The sequence below is a fragment of the Anabas testudineus genome, chromosome 16, assembly GCF_900324465.2.
Source record: "Anabas testudineus chromosome 16, fAnaTes1.2, whole genome shotgun sequence".
Lineage (NCBI taxonomy): Eukaryota > Metazoa > Chordata > Actinopteri > Anabantiformes > Anabantidae > Anabas > Anabas testudineus.
The window spans coordinates 10,597,625-10,621,143 of NC_046625.1; the positions used below are offsets into that span (position 1 = coordinate 10,597,625).

Genomic DNA, 23,519 nt, shown 5'->3' on the forward strand with positions numbered 1-23,519 from the left:
AGGCAAATCATTTAATACTTTTAGTTTATAGATGGCTTTTTTTTTTTGGCCTCCTTATGATGTCTATGGCAAAATATGGTAAGTGATGATCTCATGTTTTTGCATTACTGGTGGCACTGGTGACAAATTAAGGAACAAACATCCTAAATTATCTCTCTTCTATGAGTCTTATTATTAGTTATTATTATTAGTTATGTGTCTTTATATGGAATTAACAAGAATTTTGCAAATCGCATTGTTATGTGGTGTTTTAATGATTTTTATTAATATGTGTAACTGGAAAGTAGTGTAAACTGGCAACATGATCCTCCACAATGGTAGCCCAAAAGTTGATCTTATATAAATATAATCAACTTTCTTGGCTACCTTTGGGAACCATTTATAAAGTCGGCGTAAAGTCGTTTTCTACAAAGCCAGAGAACTTTTTGGTGAAAGGCAGCTCAGAGAAAGGAATAAGTCAGAAGTGAACTTGGCAAACTGAAATATTTTGAGAGAGAAATCGTCAGCGTGTTGGAGAGAGAGAGAGAGAGAGAGAGATGTGGGTTTGAGGTTTGAGTCTGGTGGATGGAGGGAGGGGAGCACTGAGGATAAATGCGCTCTTTCATTCCAACGTGAGAGAAACGTTACCAGAGGCACATAACATCTATAGAAACTCCTGAGAAACAACCGGGTTGTTGTTGATGTAAGAAAATCAGTGGATAGGATAATGTCTTACAAGTCACCAGAGGAACCGCGCACAACACGTCACGTCACAGTTCGAGTTTCAGTCCACAGGAGAGTTGGAGCTTCAGAGACGCGCTCCCGAGTCCGGAGGGGTTAAAACGCACTGACTGAGTGGTTGGGAAGGTGTTACGCATTATTTATGGTTTAATGACGCCGGAGTGCCGATTCTTGTCGGGTTGGACAGGTGCAGTGATTTTCATGCGTAAAACATGGGTCATAGAGGTCTCAGTTAATCCTTTTTAGTGATCCTACAACTTAACCTTCACTCGTGGTGTTGCTCAGTTATTCCTACAGGGACTTTAAGAGCCGCAAAGACGCCAAAAAACAAATCCTCGTTTCAAATTAGTTTATTTTATTTTATCATATAGCCAATTCTGCTTTTGGACACGGACTTGCCCTGCGCTGAGCTTCACAAACGCACAGCAGACATGACTCTATTGCACCTTTTGACCGGATTTTACGCATCTCTAGGGGAAAGACAGAGCTGAAAAAGCTTCTGTGTGTGTCTATGTGTGTGGTGGACGCCGATGTGCAGCATTTCCACCAGTGGAGACCACTTTGTAAACATAAAAAAAATAGACTTGAGTGTCTGCATTCATTAGATTTCATAAATGGAACTGCGTAAATACCTGTTGTGCCTGGAGTTCATCCTCCTTCTTAAAGGTAAGGATCACTTTTAAATAATTTGGATTTATAAAATTATTTTTAACTTCACATTTTGGAAAACCATGTGCACTTGTTTTTACAAGTTTTCAAGTTTTTTACAAGAATTTCAGTCTGAACATGAAGGTAAATAATAATTCTCTTTCAATTCTGTAATGTCTGCCTGTTGCCTCTGATTGATGTCTCTTTACTGCCCAGTTGCTCTTCTTTCCTCCACTGCTGTCTATGTCACTGGGCATGATGGTGATTAACCTCCACAACTTTGTGTACTTGAATAGACAGCATGTGTGAATTATGCCAGCACACGTTCCTCCCCGAGTCCCAGAGCTTTCCTCTGTGTGACATTAAACGACTGACCATGAAGACATTCCTAACATGTTCGTATGCAGGCGTGTAGAGAAGCATAAAAACATATGGCCACACGCCATTTGCCAAACAGATCAAAGGTGTAGGAAGTTACGCATTCCAACAAAGTAGTCCAGCAAAGTAATAGTTCCTGGTTCAAAGTTTGATCCTTTTGTAAATCTATCACTGAGTACTGAGAAGATATTTCATTCTTGTTGAGGCCTTCAGCTACTGTAGCAGATGTTTGGAGCCATCAGAGATGTTTGCATGTGTGCTCTGCCAGAAGGTTACTGGTTCATCTCCTCTTACAGCTGACACATTGACTTCTCTGTGCGTTCCCAGGGAGTGTGTGCGTATCGAGGCCCATCCAAATACACAATTGTTCAAGCCCACAAGGGGCCTCAAGCGGATTTTCTGCTGACTCTTATGGCTGCCATGTAAAGCAGCAGATCTATACATACAACTTTCTAATATCGTTTAGAACTAGAAAAATACATTGAAATGGGTAAAATGATGGTGATAAATGTTGTGACATAGCTTAGTCAAGCTCTTAATGGACTTAATGATACAGACTTAAAGTGATGACAGTGAAGAAAACAGTCTACAACCCCAAAAGGTGCATATTTGAATTCAGCATAATGTGTGTAACATGACTTTACTCGCCATATATCTATCAGCCACTTCCATCTCTTAGACTTGATGTCTAAATGCTTTCCAAATAAGGCGTCTGTGCCATGTGTGTTTTTTTCATGGAGCATGAACACGAGCACCCCTTCTTTACTCGTGTTCCCTGTGGCAGAGCAACACACACTTCACTGAGCTCACCTAAAAGAAACTGAAGAAAAAGACCATTATTGTCTACCAAATCTCCGTGTTTATACAGTTGATAAGGAGAGGACTAAATGCTGCATTATAGCATGCAGCCATGAAGCCAAATTAGATCAATGGTCTGAGATTTTATGTTGTGCAAAGCATGCTAAATTTGTACCTGCTCTGAATCACAGTCTTTGGAGTTCGTCTGTAGATTGAGTTGTTGGCATTTGTGCCAAGTCTTAACATTTAAACCAAAACATAATTATCCATTCATTCATGAAAAGTGCTTCTCATACAGAAGCTGAGACATTAAGGAGGAATGCATAAAGCATTTAGGCTATTCACACCACATAGTTATGCACACTGGAACTCACACCTATGTATACATGGCAGCACCCAGTTGCTTGTGGTTAGGTTTTACACATTGCCCTCCATTATCTGTTTCAATCAAGCATGTACACAGGAAGTTTTTTCCGTGGTCCCTGCTTTAATTTGTAGTTTAGCCTGTGTGAATTAAGTGTAAGTGCCCCTGTCTGTGTGTGAGTTTCCTGTCTTGAGTATTTGTCATACAAGAGCATGTAGGTGAGAGAGTATGTGTGTAATGTTAATGTTTTCAGCAGAACACCCCTGATGTGAGCCGCAGGCATCCCATGTCTGTTTCACCCTGTTATGCTTTACAGAGATGCTAAACACAGGTGTGTGTGTGTGTGTGTGTGTGTGTGTGTGTGTGTGTGTGTGTGTGTGTGTGTGTGTGTGTGTGTGTGTGTGTGTGTGTGTGTGTGTGTGTGAGAGAGAGAGAGGGAGGGTGTGTGTTTACCTCAGTTTCACTGACCATTCATAAATCCTTGCTATTATTTCCCCCGTTATTTTGTTGTGTTTTTGTACTTTCCCATCATTTGCTGACTCCCATTCCTACTCCCTCTCTTCCCCTTTATCCACCCCCATTCCCCACGAGAGGGTGACAGAGATGAGAACAGAACACGATAGAGATAATGGAGAGAAAATCTGTGAAAGAGGGTGGGAAAAGGTGAAAGAGGGGGATGCACTGGAAACATTTTGAGTCGGTTACTAACAGATTGGGAACACATCTCTCCTGTTGGGCATTTGACAGCCGCGCTATAAGTTAGTCAAGTGAATCCAAGATGCTGAAAGAAGAGAGAAAACTTATATATGTTCATTTAATTCAACCAATCCATGAACTTATACCAAACTGCTACAAATGAAACACTGTAGTGTCAAGTTTAGTTTCTTATCCAAAACACACACACACACATGCATATTTTACACACTCAGAACCATAGACATCAAGTAGCACTAGCGCTCAGAGCTGAACATGTGGTTGAGAGAATCTGGACCCATTTTGGCTTGATAAATGTTTGCTGCCAGTTGTCATGGCGATGGTTGGTCAGACAGCCTGCGGTACAGTGTCATATACAAACCCTCATGAAAGTGGAACCACAGGACAGAACAGGGAAAACAGGGAATGATGGTACAGTTTGGTGGGAGTCAAGAAGGGTTGGGAATGGAGAGGGGCCCTTGTGGTAGACGTTACAGTTACGTGGGTGTTATAGGAAGGGGAGTAAGAACGGAGCAATGTATGGTTTATGAGAGAGTGAAATAGGAGGACGAACGAGAAAATCAGTAGCGGGGGTTGTTATCAGAGGCCCACTTTGTTGTGGAAAGTAATTTGGAATTGGAGAGTGTGGGTTTTGTTGCCACAAGAAAAGACAGTTTACTACATTGTGTGAGAAGGGTGGTTGGTGGTAGAGAAAAGGAGAGAATAACATGTTGCAAGAAGTTGGGATAGAGTATGTTTTAGTCACTTTGTTAATGAAAGTGGATTTATTTACCTTGCCTACATATTTTCCCACTGGTGCAGTGTATTGAACATCTGTGTAGAATCAGATTGGTGGCTGAATCTAAAAAACACAAGAGGTTTGGAAGTTTAAGTTTTAGGAACTCACACTGTTTTAAGAGTCTCCAGCCATGCTAAACTCTTTGTGGCAAAGAGCTGAATGCAAACACAATGGGAATGCTTAAATGCAGATATAATGTTTACCATGCTCACCACCTTGGTTAAGTATGTTAGCTCACATCCAGAAACTTGTGAGCCTTGTGGTTGCACCAGATGAACATTCAGGGTACCTTTAAAGTCAGTGGACTTAATCACCTGGGGAGGGAATATAAATGTTTGTACAAAATGTCATGACAATTCATGTAATGGCTCTGGACCACAAGTGTTTTAACAGCATAACTAAAATCCCACATCTTTGAAAGAGCAGGTTGAAGAAACTGCAGTGCAATATGTGAGAAAAGCAGGAGCAGAGATGGAAGAGAAACAGTGATCGTATTTAGTTTCCCTCTCAAAACCAAGTGGAATCCCTCCGCTGATTTGCTTGGCTGGGGTAACTGTCTTTGTGTGTCAGTGTGTATTTGTGGGGAAGTATCTGTATAAACGTGTGTAAGTAGCTGGAGTATAATGACAGCACCAGTGTTCTGGTTTTGCTTCTCATCTCGGACTAGCTTTCTCCATTGAACTCACTAAGCTGTGTACAGTATGAGAGTTACTGTAGATGCCCCCAGACACAGCTAAATTACATGTCAAGTCATATTTATCTTGCCCCTTTAAAAAAAAACATTCAACACAGACTGCTTTTCAGGGCAATGACATAGTATGGATGCACACTTTGGACTCGTTAACTGCCAGCTGTCAAGAGCTGCATAATGTTTCTGAGACTGAAGTGAAAATACTACAAGTTGATGCTCTTTAATTTAAGGAGAACTGTGCAGTTAGGAAATATGGAATTGTTTATTTCCTGTCAGCTGCTGACAACATTTTTCCTGTCAGCTGTTGACAGCACCAGCAAACACCAATTTTGCCAGTTTTAGTTCATTTTGAACCAGACCTGTCAGTATTCTTGCACTGCTCTTCTTGATGCACAGTTGTTTCAGTACAGACCTGTGTCAATTTTTATACAAAACGTCATCACACAAGTCTTGTTCAGCCACAGACACTTGTGTCAAGGAGATGAATGTTTGCAGCAGCAAATAGGATACTGTTGTTTATTAACACATGAAATCTAGCTTCAATGAGTTATATAATATGAATGTTTAGTACACATGACAAAGTTGAGGTGGGAAAATGAAATTCATTCCATTTAAGTTTGTTACCCTGGTGGGAAACGTTCACTTACAGTACCTGTACATCAATTGACCTATATGTCTTTTTCTGGGGTTGAAAAATGCTATCTAGAGATTTTAAACATGTTTTGATGCCTCAGTGAACTCAGTTAATGGTCTGACAACCATCTTGCTGCTCTCTTGCTCACCTCTCTCTGTATGTATGAAGTACAGGCTTGTAGGTCATAACAGGGGGCTTACTATACTCAATCGTTTTCCTAACCCACACCCTACCCTGCCTTGCCTCTTCTCTCCCCTCTCGTCTTCCTCTTTCCCCTGAACATTCCTCCTTTTCTTCAGAGGTCGCCTTTAGCTCGCCCCCAACTCCCTTTTCCAAGACCAAGAGGGAAAATAGTAAATCTGATTCTGCACTGTAGATTGTGTTAAAAAAATAAATTTCACACAGTGTCACATTCATTCTGTATCAGCATGTTCCAACCTTTTCATTTAGGCTATTTTACGTTATATTCTGACTCTTATGTATTCTATACTGTGATGTATTCTGATGTTTGTAACTATGTTAGTAAAAATGTATTTTTTCTCAAAAATCACGTGGATTCATGTGCTTTGTACAAGTTTTGGCTGCACAGCACAGATTCCTGATGATGGACCCACTCATTTTAAGAGGTAGGAATGTTACTTTGTCATCAGTGAAATAATGTTTTTGTCATCTATTGCAGAGTTGTGTCAGTGTTTCAACATAGATGTAAAGCATCCACGCATCTTCACCGGTCCAGAGGATGCTTTGTTCGGCTTTTCTGTTTTGCAGCATGAAGCAGATGGGGAGAAATCGTAAGTGTGTGTGTATGAAGGAAAGCTTGTAAAATTAATAAATATTCATAAAAATTCATAAATCTTTACGTTGTGATGATCACTGACTGTTTTGTTGAAGACTGCTGGTTGGTGCTCCCTGGGACGGACCACCAAACAACAGGAAGGGAGACATTTTCAAATGTGTTGTAGGAGATGAGAAGAGCTCAAACTGCACCAAAGTGAATCTAGGTGATAAAAACTAATAACCTGAAAAAAAAAAATATACACCCATACATATATATATATATATAATATACTCACAACCCGTTTGTCTGTCTCAGGTGAGTCTGCCCTCCAGAATGTTTCTAAAAACCTGAGGAATTCTCACCTGGGAATGACGCTGACTCCAAACTCACCTGATGGCTTTCTGGTATGTAGTCTCAATACTGGGTAACAAGGCTTTTTGTTTGTGTGATGTTGTTGTTGGGATTGTTTGTCAGAGCCAGATGTTGAATTTGTTTGACAGGATCTGACTGAATCGACTCCATTGTTGTTTTTCTGGGTGACTCTAGATGTGACCATGTGTTATGGATATGTGTTATAGTGAGGGTCCTCTTCTTTCTCAGTGAGGACTTTGGTTGCTCTACAAAAAATTCACCCTTACAACCCAAATTAACCATAGTATTGATGTCCTGATGAAACTCAGAAGACAATGTTCTTCCCCTTGGTTGTTATTGATAGTCCAACCTGCCTCCGCGCAGCTGCCTGCTCTGAATATCTCATCATCTTATATTCTGCACTCCCTCCTCCTATGGGACAGCCAGACTAATATTGTGGTAATGTTTGAGGGGAACTGCAGCTGTTAACTGAGGTCAGTCCTCATTATCCAGTCCGTGCCTGGAGAAATGTCTCTCTCCAGGCCTGAATTGATCTAGCTGAGATATATTTCAGCCAGATTCTTCAGGACTTGCTAATGTTGCCATCTGTAGCACCCATGGGTCAGTGTGGTTTTGCATGCTGAAAGGATTTGTTGAAGGCTCGCTTTGGTAGTATCAGACAGGGGGCAGTCCTGTTCATTACCAAACCACCAGTGGAGGTTGGATTATGGTCAGCCAGTGAACTTGGGTCCACTGTTGTATTTGCATGGCTTGATCATTTCAGTGCAACATACAGTATATCTAGTGCAGCCTTTTCATTATTTTGTGCATTAAGCTCTCTGTACTCTGTTAACTCTTTTACTGCCGTGCCACTTGAAAGCTATTGTATGTTATCATTTGCTACACATGTTGTTGCTGTTCATTTCGTACACTAAAACATTGGCTAAAACTAATTTCCCAGGGCTACAGGTGAACTCTTCCCCTCATAAGATACCCAGAATCCAATATATATTCAATCAAAAGTTGTTTAATATGAAACATTGCAAATCAGCATTGGAAATAAAAGTTCAAATCAAACCTTTAGAAAGGCGAGTCTTGGGTAAGTCAGGTCTCAATAGTTGAGTACAAGTACTTATTTTTACTACTTTCAGTAATTCTAGCATCTTTCTGTTGAGCTGTCGCGACTTGTCTTCCGCATGGGGCCAAGGGTCAGCAGTGTGTGTATGTGCATGCTTTTGTATGTTGGTTACTGTGTCTGTGTTGCTTCGGGTGTGGAGTCGTGTACAGTTCATGAATGCTAGCCAGTGTAGCCCACTTTAATGTGTGCATGTGTGTGTGTATGTGTGTTTATCTTAACCCTAGTGGTCAGGTCTATAACAGGATTGGAATGCGTCTCTGGCCCTTTGTTAATGACAGACCTACCAAAAGCCATAGCACCTCTCTCGCTTTTCTCCATCTTCTCCCTCCTTCCTTTCTCTCATCCATCTCTCCATCCTTTCCTTTCTGCCTGTTTGTGAGCCTGAGGAGAAACCCATCCATAATGACAGGGCAGGGATAATCAGGATGTTTCTCTTTCTACCCCCATTTCACCCCACTTTCGGTCTCCCTCTTTTGTCTCTTGGCTGCATGCACAGGTTTCTCTTTTATCCCCTCTCTCTGCACTCTCCCCCTTATTCTTCCCTCTCGGTATGAAAGCCAAATAAACAGCGTGCTTTGAAGACAGAATCATTTTTATGTGACTCTCCCCCACCCCACACTTACCCCCCCGCATTTAACACAATCAGATTTAAATTGTTTTACTGGTCTGCAGTTCCAGCTCTGTTAAACCACTCATGACAACAGTAACTGCCAGCATGTCAACAACACTCTCTCTCTGTCTCTCTCTGCCTTTCTCTCATTTTCTGTCCTCCAAACCACACCATTGTAGTTTTTCCATGACTTATTCCCTTTTAAGACTCTATTTCTTTTTGTTCACCGTCTGCTCTCATTTAGTGTTTTCTTGTTCTTTCTATTTATACTAAGGTCACCGGCCACAGTCTGTGTGCTTAAACCCTATGATAATGACCGAAAGTCCACCTACTTGTCTTGTGAACAGAACACAAATACTTACAAATATAAACTGCTCAAATTGACTATAAATGCTCCTGAAATTGCCTGTGGAACGCATGCTGATGTGTGTAGTTGTGTGTGTCTCACTTTGTGTCTATCTGCTTGTGTTTGGCAGGCATGTGCCCCTTTGTGGTCTCAGGAGTGTGGTACATCTATGTTCAGCACCGGCATCTGTGCTTCTGTCAGCGATGACCTACAACCAAGAGAGACCATTGCTCCAACAGCGCAAAGTAACCACATATTGGTACACAACACAAGATGTTCTCTTGGCAGGCCTTCTTTAGCAAACCAAATATTTTTAAACTCCCACATGTGCAGGGTGCTCGACATACATGGACATCGTGATTGTCCTGGATGGTTCCAACAGTATCTACCCTTGGTATGAGGTCCAGAACTTCCTCAGCAACATCCTCAGCAAGTTCCACATCAGCTCAGACCAGATGCAGGTAAAAGTGCAAATTAATGTTTTCACTGCCTCTAAATATTATTATATTGGTAATGGAAACTTGTGGGTTTGAATTTGAGTTTTGCCTTCCAATTAAATCTTTGGAAGCCTTTAGCTGCTGTTGCCCAGAACCGTACGCACAAGCTAGTGCTTTGAGTAAAAACATGCACAGAGTGACACATGTAAGAAGTAGTTTGGCAAAAATGACTAGAATGAAGTGCAGTAGTAATATAAAGGGACATGAGCTGAGTTAGTTTGAGGTTAGGGGGAATGGAAGTTGGCAGGGGGGATCTGGGGACATTATTCTGGGCTAAACAACGAGAGGAGTGAGAAGGGGGTTTGGGTTTAGAAAAGGGGGGGTGGGGGGTAGCCGGCAGTGTGAGGTGGAGAGAGGAAATACCTCTGGTTTTTGAATGAATTCAAAAATTCCCCAAGTGCAATGTTTGCTTTAAGAGCAGGATTGGTACTTGAAGAGATAGTTCACCCAAGAAACAGATGTCTCAGATGTTGCTTTCCACAACTATGTGCCAGTAAAATGACGAACATGGGGCATTGTTAGAACCTGGTATGTTTGTGCACACATTCAGGTTGGTATCCTGCAGTATGGTGAGATAGCGGTCCATGAGTGGTCTCTGAAGGACTACCAGACCACACAGGATGTGGTAGAGGCCGCCAAGAACATCAGCCGACAGGAGGGACGAGAGACGCGGACAGCATACGCCATCCACATGGCCTGGTGAGCCTGTCAATCATTCTTACTTCACTCTTATAGGCCAAGCATATTGTAGATTTGGCAGGGTTACTGGAAACTATCTGTGTGTTTAGATTTTGGTGTAACATTCTTAGAGGTTTTATCTAAATATACCACTGTATAATTTGCAGTTAGAACGACAATCAGGTCTATTTTCTTCCAGTCTGTTCTTCTTTCTAATGATATGCTCCAGTATGATCCCAACAGGCTGCTTTTGATTCATGGCTTACCAAGCTATCAGATGTATTAGATTAAACAATGTAACATGAGGTGGTTAAAGTAGCAATAAAATATATTTTTTTATTTTTACAGTGGATCATATGACTGTGTTAATGGAGTTGATTTTACTGAAATCCTTTTGTTACCAAGTATGTTTTTCTGTTAGTGCTGTAACTTTGTGAAATTAAAAGTACAACACTGTTCGTTGTAATGGAGTAGTCTTACAATGCGGTATTTCTGTTTTTATTTAAGTAGAGATGAGGAATACTTCTCCAACCACTGTTGGAGACTGTAGCCCAGTCAGTAATAACCTTCATGCCTTTTCTTCATAAAAAAATATGTTGAAACCCAAATCTAAAGAAACTGCTCCATAGGTCGAGGGTCAGTGAAAACCTCTTAGTCTTAAAATATCGCTCTTTTTTCAAAATAAAATTCCTGCTTTATTAAAGATAGAACCGTTGAGCGCCACACCCAGACCTGATGTGTGGCCATGACTTCCATTTCGGGATGTGGGTGTTGGAGAGGTGTTCTACTACTACACACACACACACACACACACATACACACAAAGAGGTAATTGGAGAGTTCTTGCTTTCTGGTGCATTTCAAGGTAAAGGTTGGTGAAGTAACATTTAAAAGGTAGTTGAAAAGAACTGACTGGAAAATGGAGCCAGTAAAATAGCATGAACTGTGGTCTTAAAACACCAGTGACGGAAAATCCAGACAACACAACTGCATGCTCTTTCTGCTGCGTATCTTTTACTGTGATCACCTTTCACCTTACTGTTGTTGACAACACTAACTGTAGACTTGAGTGCTCTTGATAAAAGTAATTTTTAAATAGCTGAAATGAAAGTGCGTGTGTGTGTGTGCGCGTGTGTGTGTGTATCAGGGTATTTTTTTGGGAACTTTTGAAATAATTTAACATCTATTTGATAATATCACTATGTAACACAACTTATGTTTAGACTTGTACAAACTTATGTACTCCCACTCACATGGCAGAGTTAGCACTGGGCAGGAAAGGGACAGGGTAGAAAAACAGTGAGATTAGCTGAGCTAGACCAACTAGTTGCTGGCTCAGCATGGCTGCAGGTGGGGCATGGCCTGTCCCAGCCTGGTCAGCCAAGCAGTCCTCCTAAAGCTGTAAAAATACACAGACGTGTGCATTACACACTTTCACAGATGAATGGTTACACACACATTGGGGACTCGCGCAACACACTTTACACAAATCCACACAGTTAGTAGTACATATAGTTTATAGTACTTTTTTTATAGTACAAAGGCATCGACTGGATTTATTCCCTGACCCACCTAATGTCAACTTGTACCCTCTGTACAGCACATTTGACCTTTGACCTTTACCCTGACCTTGTTCTTAATATAAACATAACCCCACTCTGCTAAAATAACTTTTGAACATCTCTCTTTGGGCTTTTCATATTTACATTTTACACAGACAATCCATGCGCTGACAACGAGAACTTGAATTTAGATTATTTTAATGCTTTAAATAATTCCGGGTTATGCAAACAAGAGAAAACATGTTTGTGAGCTTTCAAGGTGCTGATAGGTGAACTTTGTTTACAAAGCCTGAATCTTTTCAGTCTGTATGCTGCTAAGTTAAACTATATTCTGCTAGTTGTATATACAATATTTACTATATTGACACAATCCTATTATTTAACTCTTGACAAGAAAGCAAAAGAATATTTCTCAAACAATATTTTTCTTTAAAAGGACTGACACAGTTTTAATCAGTAAAGCTTTAGGCAAGACACTGACCTTTAAAATGGTGGTTTGTGTAGAAAAAATGTTGTTTTGGCCAAAAGCCAACTGACAATAATTTTATGTCTGGCACCCTTAAAAACAGAGTACAAAAAACTCCTACCACAAAATTATTTCTGTAAACTATGACTGGGAAAAGATTTGTAAAGTGTTGATACAACCTGTTTTGGACTTCCCCTCTTGGACTTTACCTTCCACTAAAGACTTTAAAGCAGCTCTGCGGTGACATACTGAACAAGAAAAACCCTTCATGCAAACACTTAATGTCTCCTTACATTGTACCCTACACTACACAGGCTAAAAAAAAAGTAAATACAGGACATTCTGTCGTTCTTCTTTCTGCCTATGCTCAGTGTAATATTTATATGTAAATGACAGTAATAGACTGATTATACAGCTTGAATGCAGAGTAGATGACAGACTGATGCATGAACATCTAACAGCCCTCTGCGACTGGATTAGCTACTGATTTTTATATTACTCCACCCGTCTGAGATGCTCTCACTCACCCCCCTCACATGCGCACAAAAGTACACACACAGACCGCTGCGTCGTGTCATTACCACAGTACTGTGACTCCATAAAATGGGTTGTAAATGCAACCAGGCCTCCCAATTAGCTCCACTCACTTTCTCTCCTCTTTTATCTCCCCTTCCCTCATTTCCATCTCCCGGTCTCTCTCTTTGTAATTTTTCTTCACCTTCCTTCTTTCCTTCTCCTTTTATCCTTCTTTCCTTTCTTACCTGTTTGTCTGTGTTGTCTCGTAATTTCATCTCATCTCTCCTCTGCCACCCACCACCGTCCTTTCTTCTTTTGTTTATTTGTCTCTATTACCTTTTTTGTGTGAACTTCATACTATTATAATACCACATCAGAGCAACATGTGAATTTTATAGCTACAGTTCATTGTATGGTTGCCCACTGTATTTTATCACTCTTTCAGTTCATTTCATTTAAGTTTTTTTCTGTTTTTCTTTTCATCTTTTTATTCTCTTTACTCATCTGTTTGTTCCTAACCCTTCTTTTACTTGAGCCTCTCTCCTCTGTTTTCTCTTCTCTTTTTCTGCACCCTATGTAATTTGCAGACTGCATAAGGGAAATGGTTGTTTTTAACTCTGAGTTTCTTGCAGCTGACCACAATGTTATATTTAGACAAGGGTGAGAGTTAGGCTTGAAAATGACTGAGTTCTCTAACAGTGACTACTCTCCCAGTTTACTGTGTGCATGTGTGTGTGTTGGTCTGAGGCTTACCAACACTATTCAATGCTTGAAACAGGTCCCACTGAGAACAGGTTTCTTGCAGACAAACAGGGTGTGGTTTCGATCTGTTTGTTCATGTTTGTCATTTAAGTTTCCTCCCTGTATCATGGCACCATTGGATGGAAATGCACAGATGCGGTTGCTGTGTGCAGTGACACAGACATGCTGCATGCGATGACCAGTGTATGTGTTTCAAGTATGACTAATACAGTTTTGAAATAGTCCAGTTGTTATTCGGACCGTTTATATCAGACTTGATGGGAAAGAACTCTGATCCACTGTGTGATTATTTTAACGAGTATTAATTTTCTCAGAGAAGCACTTGAAATTGTTTATCTTTTAGTGGATGTTTATTTGAGATTTAAGGAACCCGAATACTCCCTGTACTTCAAGCCCGTTCACTCCTTCAACTTTATACTTTACTTTTCTTCTTTTTCTTTTGTGCTCTGTTGAAATTTCAGTTCAATTTAGCACGGTTTAGTAAAACTTTTTTTTTTCTTTTTTTTTTGTAGCACAGAGGCATTCAGTGTCGAACGTGGAGCCAGGGAGGGAGCTACCAAGGTGATGATTGTAGTGACAGATGGAGAGTCACATGATGGGGAGGAGCTACCAGAGGCTCTGCGTGAGTGCGAGACCAGAAACATCACCAGATACGCCATTGCTGTGAGTACATCATAGCCATATGGCTTTGAGGAGTTGCTACCCTAAAAAAGTCATAATATCTGACAATTTTAGAGCCTTATGTTGCTCAAAATGTTGATACAAGAGTTTCTTCACTGACTGGTTAAACCGTTGTAGGAAACACACAAACATCTAACCTGCATTATCAGTGGGGTGTATAGAGCATCCCTGAAATTCCTTGCACATTGTGTTAAAGTGGTATGCCAACCACACAGTGTACACCCTCAGACAACCACAAAATACCACCGCAACTCCCCCAAAAATAACATCTCTAAAGGACCAAATGAACCTCTTGGGTCTGCTAAAATAGTCGAGTGGGAACAAAAACTCTTCCTTTCCAGCCCCGCCCGACTCCCTCAACACATAGGAACTCACTGAGTGGTGGCATGGCTTCAGTGTCAGTGGGGCAGACAGACTGTTGGCAGAACTGATTGCAGACCCCTCCCTATACCACAAGAGAAGCTGGGGAAGCTTCAGACTCCACTGGAACCACAGCCGAAGAGATTGTGAGCCCACATGGAAGAAGAGTGGCACGGTGCCACTATAGAAATACATATATACGTATACACGGTGAAGATCAAATAATGTATACTTAGTGATTTATGGATGGATAAGCTCAATTACCCCTTACAATCAGTCATACATTTTTATAGGTCAGTGATTATTTTGGAACAATTATTACATAACTACATGGTTTATATTTACATTATGACTATGAAACATGTTATTTGCTGAAATCCAAGTACAAGAGCAATGGTACTCATGAAGTTTGTTCTGCCCCTAAAGCAACAAACCATTGACTGCATCACATGGAAACATTTATCACAAATTTATTTATCTAATATAGATCACATTTTAGAGTTTTATCTTCATTACAAATAATAATAATATATAATTAAAATGATAACAATAATAATAATAATAACATATGGACAGGCGTATGGATACTCTGTATGAACCTACACAGCAAGCTGTGATTCACTGTATGTTCTGACACCTGTTGATCATTACCAGCATCACATTTGTCCCATGTTGTGGTGTTAATATTGTGGCTGATCAGTGTCTTATCAACTGATAAATTATGAGGTATCATTGCAAAATAATTTAAGATTTTATTGACCCTAAGGAAAGTCTATGAAGTGAGTCATTAGCCCTACTTTTACCAGCTGCAACAACAAAAATATAGTCAAATAATATAATTATTATGAAATTAGCCACAGTACTTTTACTTTTGGTACCTTAGGTATGTCTTGGTGTTATAACGTCTGTATTTTTACTTTAAGAAAAAAATAGAGGACTTTAACTTGTAACAGTCATTTTTACAGTATGGTACAGTATTTATTCTTTTACTCAGCATTGAAAGGGTTTTAGCTCCTATGAAAATTGTTTTAACAGTCTTTCTAGAAAGTGATGTTGCTGTTAAACAAAAAATTAAGAAAAAAAAAGAAATACAATTCCTCTGATACTTTAAGAAGCATGAGTAAAACATTGTGGCCCACAACCTGAGAAATCCCAAACTACAGTATCTGCCAGCTCAAATACCTTCGGACAAAGGGGAAAAAATGTGTTTTCTGTAATTTAGGTGAACTGACGTTTTAAAATAACTCCAAAAAAGGTGTTTAATTCTGGGGTCTAAATGTTGACCATCCCAGGATAAACGGAGAGGTTAAAGGTTTGCAAACCATAAAATGTTTAAAACATATTGTTATGGTTGTGACACTGTGGACTGCTTAACTACCTCACATGCTCAACCTTATGCAAAGTTAACATGAGTTTGATTTGAGAGAAAGAAACAGACATCTAGAGACAGAGGTTTAAGGTATGGGCAGAGTAGACTGCATACACAGTCTTAAAGAACCAAACAACAAGGGAGGAAGAAAACAGGAAACAGGAAAGAATGAGGTGAGTTAGGTGGTTGTGGTGGAGGGTTTGCACAAAAAGTGATGACAGGTGAGTTCTGCTTGGAAGCAGTAGCTTTGTTGTGATGTAGGTCTAGGTGCTGCTGTCTGTATGTGTAGGTTGTGCAATGAAAATAGCTCACAAGAGAGGACAGAGCTTTCGAAAATAGAGCACAGTCACTGCAGACTGTGTTTTATACATCAGGGCGGCTAGAAATGTGTGTTTGTAGGAGGGAGGTTGATGGAAAACCATGAACAGTATGTAGAGACATTTACTGTAGATTCATACTTGCATGAGAATATTCAAACTCTTGGAATCTAGGAATGTTCCTTACATTTTCAACATCTTTGTCTTTTCTTTATTGTTCTTTTCTTTCTGATTTTTAACTATTTAAAAGTCAGCATATAGCAGCATGCACAAAATGGCTTAGACCTTAATGTACATATTTAATTATGGCCTCTGTTCATGTTGCACGCTATACCCCTCTCCATTCCCTACCCTTCAAAAACAGAGGATTTCCTTAGTTTTCTTGGCAGCTCGAGTCACAGGGGGAGATTCTGGGGTTTGGTTTCTCCTGGAATTTTCTCATTTGTACTTCAGGCGTTAAGCCATAGGCCACTGCATCAGTCATCTCTTCACCTCTGCGCTACGCCTGTGCTCCTCATTTACAAATCTCTGGTGACCGCCCTTTTCTCCCATGTTCTGTTTCCATTTTTGCTCCTTCGATTTCTAGTCTTTAGGTATAATTAATAAGTAAATCACATAGGCACTTACACAGCTATGAAGTTTGTTTGTTTTCAATGTTAGATGTTTCAGATTAGTTATGTGCTAAGTCTTGGGAGTGGTGTTGGCCCTCTCTTCTTTCCTCTGTGATGTCTTTTTCTTTTCTCTGTCCTCCTGAAACATGGAGAAGTAATTGCTCTGATACATGCCAAAGTTTCTGTTTATGCTCTCTGTTTTTCTCACTTTCAGCAACTTTCTCTGCTCCCACCTTCATCTCTTAATGTTTTATTGAGTTTGTATTATCTGCTTATTCATTTTCTCTTAAAATATTTTTTCTCTCTCTCTCCTTGTCCCACGCTGGTCTTCAGGTTCTGGGTCATTACATCCGTCGGCAACAGGACCCTGAGACATTCATTAATGAAATCAAGTATATTGCCAGTGATCCTGACGATAAATATTTTTTCAATGTGACTGACGAAGCTGCACTCAATGACATTGTGGATGCCCTGGGAGACCGCATCTTCACTCTGGAAGGTGTGTGGTGGAAGAAGGAAGAAAGCTGGGAGTGAATGAAAGATGAATAATGAAAGTAGCACAGTCACAGTTGTTTAAGTCACTGATGTATAGCAGCAGAGATGTCTGGTATTACAAATAACCTAATTTAGATTAATTTTAAAATAAACTATTAGGTTTTAAATATAGTTGAAGGCATGCAGTGTACTAGTTGTTGGTAACATGCAAAAACATAGAGACAGAAATAGTAAACAACAATCAAACGTAGAGTGCGTCTTTTGAATTAATATTAGTCATTGTATAATAGTTTTAATACAGAGAAATTATTATTGGCTGTATAATATAAAATTATATGCTGAAGACAGTATTGTTGTAAGTTGCAGGTCACAGGGGTGCTGGAGACAATCCCAGCTGTTAATGGACAGGATACACCCTGGACAGGTCACCAATCCATCACAATGACTAAATCTAAATTGATTCAGAATTTCTTTTCCACTTTTTCCACTAAATGGTTTAGGAAAATAAACCATAGGAAGACAAATAATATTGTAGAATCTGGACAATGAGGCAAGATTGGCTTCATGAGAAAATAAACCTAAAAGCAAGAACAGGAAAGGGCGGTCAAGGGAGTGTACAGAAGTCATAATAGTTGATTGAATGTGGAGGAAAAGCTGGAGAAAGGTGATGCCACCCTTAAAGTTCTAGGGAAATCAGAGAGGAAGAGACATGAGAAAAGGAAAGGGTGAGGCACATCTGCCAGCTGTAGTCTTCAGGGTGCTAATGATGGCTTCCCCGTCAGAAGCTGAGATGTAGAGAAAGGAAGGAAAAATGATGATGAAGAGCACTGACGTGTTGTCTGTGTCCATTTACAGGCACACTGGGCTACAACGAGAGCTCATTCCACATGGAGATGTCTCAGATTGGCTTCTCCACACACACCCTGGATGTCAGTACAGGCCTTTGTTTATTTCTTTTTTAATCTGTCATGTGTATGTTTTTGTGCATCTCATCTGACTTCTGCTCTGTTCATCAGGATGGCATTTTATTTGGGATGGTTGGTGCCTATGACTGGGACGGTGGAGTGCTGAAGGAAGGGACCAGTGGACGCATCATGCCGCCCAGAGAGGCTTTTGAAAGCGAGTTTCCATTGGAGCTTAAAAATCATGCTGCTTACTTAGGTACCATCACATCACTGAGCATGGTTGTCAAAGAATCATATTGGTGGTTTATGTTTTTTATACGCGTTGGTGAGAAGCTCCAACATGATAGACTGACAGTAGAGCTGGGTTCCTACCTCCAAGTAGCCTGATAGTTAGATTGAATTGTGATTTTGTTTCACTTTATTCAATTGTTTTACAGTGTGATATATTACAATTAGCTTTCATTTCATTCTATATCAGTCACTATATGTGTAAATAGGAGTGATCTGGAGTCAGGTTAACCCTGCAAGTGGGCTTCTAGACTCCTAAAAAGGTAGCGGGGCTCCTGAGTTGTTGGGGCTTTAGTGATTCACCTCAGCTAGACACTTAGCTCCAAATATTGTGATGTTTTCAAAACATATTTTTACCTCCTGTTTGTCTTTCGACATAATTTTATAAAAAAAAAAAAACAGTTGCACAGTGCACTGTTTTTCTTTCCATCAACATACAAACACTCTGCCCCAGAGGAGTTTTCAAGTCTGACCACACTCCCAACCTCCTGAACATTTAACATGATGTAAACACTGACAAAAATAAAAACAACATGAAGTGACACCCAACTTATCTAATAAGTTTATTTTCATACCATGTTGGTGTGAGCTGAAAATAGATGCTGAATATAGAAGCCCAGATTTCTCAAAATAGTCAACAACATGCCAAAACTATTTTAAAAAATGCTGTAGATTATTCTGTGGTGTTTGATGATGTGTATGCGCATGTGTTTTCAGGTTACACAGTGTCATCTGTGGTAGTTCGTGACAGGAGGAGGCTGTACGTAGCTGGGGCTCCTCGCTTCAAACACAAGGGCAAAGTTATCCTATTTGAACTCAGTAACGAGGGGGATGTCAATATTGTACAGGCCCTCAATGGAGAACAGGTAAAGTTGTCTTCTTTGGTGTGTCCTGACACCTTTTAGCCATGTCTTTGTGTGTTAATTCTTTCTGAGCAGAAAACATCAGGAGTCTCATTTGTTGGAGATTACAGCAAGTACTCCACCTACAGGCAGTAAGCTGAAATGACATGTTTCTGTCTGTAGATTGGATCTTATTATGGCAGTGAAGTGTGTGGGCTGGATATCAACCAGGATGGCATAACTGATGTTCTTCTGGTTGCTGCTCCAATGTACCTCGGCTCGGGAAACAAAGAGGCTGGTAGAGTTTACATCTACACTCTCAGTGGGGTAAGACAGCAGTGGTACTCAACACTCTTCTTCATAAGAATTATTATGCAGCCATTACAAAGCATTTATCACATTCTTGTCTATAACAATTTTCTCAAAAGATGGATAATAATCTCCCACCTCTCAGGAGGAGGTGTTTGTGTCTAATGGTACTCTGAAGTCAGAGGAAAAGTCGCAGGATGCCAGGTTTGGTTACGCACTGGCAGCTGCTCCAGACGTCAACCATGATGGCTTCACTGACCTGCTTGTTGGAGCACCATTGGAGGATGAACACAGGGGGGCGATCTATGTTTACCATGGTGACGGCATTTACATCATCCACAAATATAAACAGGTACTTGTCTTTTCCCTACTACTGCAGGCTCACTGAGACATTTCAGTCAAACTCATTCCTGTTCTTGGTTTGGCCTCACCCCTCTCTACAGCGTATTCCAGGATCATCGATTTCACCCTCCCTGCAGTATTTTGGCCGCAGTGTGAGTGCTCGTTTGGACTTGGATGGAGATGAGCTAATAGATTTGGCAGTGGGAGCGCTGGGCAATGCTGTACTGCTCAGGTGGGTAGACGCAGAGGAGGATCAACACAGAAGGGCCAGTAGAGATTTTATTTTATAGCAAGCACGGAGAGATAATGAAGCAACACACCACATCCAGACAACACATTAAATGTATAACCTAAAGCCAGGTAGCTTCCACGTTAAAAAAACAATCCCAGTGTCACGTGGCTAAAAACTAAAACCTGTTTTCACCACATCCAGCTCTCGAAGCATAGTCCAAATCAACGTAAGCCTATCCTTCCAGCCACACTCGATCAACGTTATTCAGAAGACCTGTCAGAGGGGAGGCAGAGAATCAGCCTGTCTCAATGCCACTGCCTGCTTCAAAGCTGTCTCCCGCTCCCCTGGATCACACAGCAATAGTTTTGGTATGACACTTTATATTTTGCTTAGCCCCAAATTCACAGTCATACTCTCTCTAATCCTGTAAACTGAACAGGTGCTAATAATATTATTATTATTATTATTATTACCAAATCCCAATTTCCCGCTGTCTCCTCAGATCTGTGGGTGTCGGCCATGTTGGATGACAGAAAGTTGTCTGCACGGGCCTTGTTTGATGACAGCTCTCACCGACAGACCCAGCTGGCTGTCCGAGTTCACACAGGACAAACTCTCTGCTACAAACTGCCTTTCCATGTCTATGTGAGTACACACCAACATTAGAACATTTTCCATCTTTCATACACATGCATCAAGACAGACAGTGAGCAGTGCTTTCATCTCTAACATTTGTTTTTGTCGTTACTATAGGACACAGCAGATTACATCCGTCCAATCAGCTTCTCGCTGCAGTTTAAGATTAACAACACAGAGAGTGGCCCAGTTTTGGATGAAGGTTGGCCAACCACCGTCAAGAAATCTGTACGTAGCACTACATGGACTGTTATCCCTATTAGCTTCTGTGCTGGATCACATTTGTTTTTTTCCTAAAACATTCTGTCCCCTCCACTTGGACCTCTCTAGATCCCGTTCTTTAAAGACTGTGGAGAGGATGATGTGTGCACAACAGATCTGGTGCTGCAGGCACATATGGACGTCTCTGGGACAAAGTAAATATTTTAGATATTCCTTGATTCTTTTTTACTTTGTTGTGTGTAACAAGGTCAGATCTCTTCTTATTTAAGTTCCAGTGAATTCTCATTGTGTTTTCTCCACAGACAGAAGCCGTATGTGATTCGCAGTCCTCGTAGGCGTCTGGCAGTGGAGGTGCAGCTCCAGAACAGACTGGAAAACGCCTACAACACCAGCCTGACGCTGCACTATTCACGCAACCTCCACTTCTCCAGTTTAAGCATTAGAGTAATCCACACACATGCGCTGATAATACATGAACAATCATGTGTAACGAATCATGCACATTTACCTACATGCACTGATACAACCTCTCTCTCCACTCTCTTTTATCGCAGGAAGATGCCCACTTTAAGATCGAGTGCACAGCACTTGGTGCCAACAGCCACTCATGTAACGTCAGCTATCCAGTATTTCGCTCCCAGTCAAAGGTACGTCCTTGACAATTAAAAAGCTTCATCACTCGCTCGACTCTGCCCACTCATGCTTCACTCCCTCCAGGTAAAATGCGTCACTTCAGCAGACTATTCTCTTCTTTGTTTGCAGGTTAACTTTATGTTGGAGTTTGAGTTCAGCTGCACGTCTCTGCACAGTCGAGTCCAGATGAAGCTCAATGCTGCCAGGTAGAATCACTACACAGAGTTTAGAGATACGGTAGAATTTAATAAGCATGAAAATCTTTTTGTCTTCTTTAAAAGGTAGCTTTTTGCAACCCTGTGTTTGTTTAACAGTGACAGCGTGGAAAGAGCAGGAACTTTAGGGGACAACAGTGTTCAGCTACAGAGTTTTGTTCAATATGAGCCAGACCTGTTTGTTAGCAGGTATGTCTGTTTACCATACTCATTGTTGCTTTCACTCCTGTTCTTATGTGTACACGTATTCATGTGCTATTTTTTCCCCTCTTCACTCTGTCTGTGCAGTGACTCTAATTTGAACCGATATGAGGTCCACCCAACTCGGACAGTGTCAGAGGCAATTGGACCAGAGTTCTACACACACCTCAGGGTAAAGCTATGGCTCACATGCTCACTGTAAAGATGGCTACAAATGAGTCACAACACTGAAAATAAAACTAAATAAAAGACTTGTTTTTTGGGGATTTGTAGCTGCAAAACCTCGGCTGTTACTCTGTGAGTAATCTGGAGTTGAGACTACATCTGCCCTCTGTGGCTGCAGGAGACAGTGTCTTCATGACTGTCACTGAAGTCTTCTCATACAATGTGAGTAGTGTTTCTGTCTCACTGTCTGTGTCTCTCTTTTTAGAACATATCTGACATATTTAAATTACCTCATAGGCCACAGGAGTGAACTGCAGTGTGCTGAGTGATTTGTCCAAGCTGAAGGCCAGACAGAGAGATGTACGCCCCCTTCATCCTGAAGACATGATGCACAGTGACACACTGGTGAGGCTCCTGGCAGCACAGCACAGCAGATACTGAACAGCGTGCAGCTTCAGCATAGATGTTAATGTGCTGTACTGTTATGTCTGCATGTCTAGAATTGCAGCAGGTCATGGTGCACTGAGGTTGTGTGCGAAGTCCAGCAGCTTCTGAGAGGGCAGGCTGCAGTAATTCGTGTCAGCCGCAGAGTTCATGATGACTTCTTCAGAAAAGTAAGATAAACACAGACAAACATGATTTCAGCCCATTTCTTCACCTCTGTGACAAAAACATTGGTCATCGCTTTTGTGTTTCTTTCTGAAGGCTAAATATAAGTCAGTGAGGATAATAGGTACCTATCGCCTCGCAGCACAGGAGACTAACCTCATCACTCTGGGCTCAGGAACAGTATGGAGGGAGGTAAGACCACAGCATTGACAGTGGCAGAATGGGAGCAGCATTTACTTTGTCTAATCTTTCCCTTCATCTGTTTATCTGTAGACTGTACTGGAGGTCCTCAAGGGTCGAGCTATTCCCATCTCACTCTGGATTCTGATCGGTAGCATCATTGGAGGTTTACTGCTACTGGCCCTTATCATTTTCGCTTTGTGGAAGGTATTTTCATGTTATGCTTCACTCACATTTCTCTAGAAATATATCAGAATGTAATACAGAACATAATATCTCTTCTGCCTTTGACAGCTTGGGTTCTTCACACGCAAACACAGAGCAGAGGATGAAAACCATGAAGACTGAGCCTAACTTGCCATGACAGTTACTTGCCAGGATGACCAGATGAAGAAGTCCACCTCTGATCAGGAACATACATAGTCCTGGGACAGGACTTGAGACACAGATGCAACAGAGACCTCTAGGACCAAAGAGG

General features: G+C 40.9%; 1 protein-coding gene across 1 annotated transcript; it reads left to right on the top strand.

Moving 5' to 3' along the window:
- Positions 1-600: 600 nt before the first annotated feature.
- itga10 (integrin, alpha 10) lies at positions 601-23,519 on the top strand. Its single transcript, XM_026371077.1, has 30 exons — positions 601-1,386; positions 6,405-6,516; positions 6,617-6,726; positions 6,819-6,907; positions 9,079-9,193; positions 9,282-9,409; positions 9,996-10,144; positions 13,942-14,092; positions 17,101-17,266; positions 18,118-18,191; positions 18,279-18,423; positions 19,173-19,321; positions 19,481-19,624; positions 19,752-19,958; positions 20,050-20,180; positions 20,382-20,548; positions 20,683-20,825; positions 20,934-21,044; positions 21,147-21,232; positions 21,341-21,482; positions 21,593-21,685; positions 21,801-21,877; positions 21,986-22,075; positions 22,175-22,259; positions 22,361-22,474; positions 22,550-22,657; positions 22,753-22,866; positions 22,958-23,053; positions 23,135-23,248; positions 23,336-23,519. The coding sequence occupies exons 1-30, from the start codon at positions 1,335-1,337 to the stop codon at positions 23,387-23,389; spliced, it is 3,516 nt and encodes a 1,171-aa protein (XP_026226862.1). The 5' UTR covers positions 601-1,334; the 3' UTR covers positions 23,390-23,519.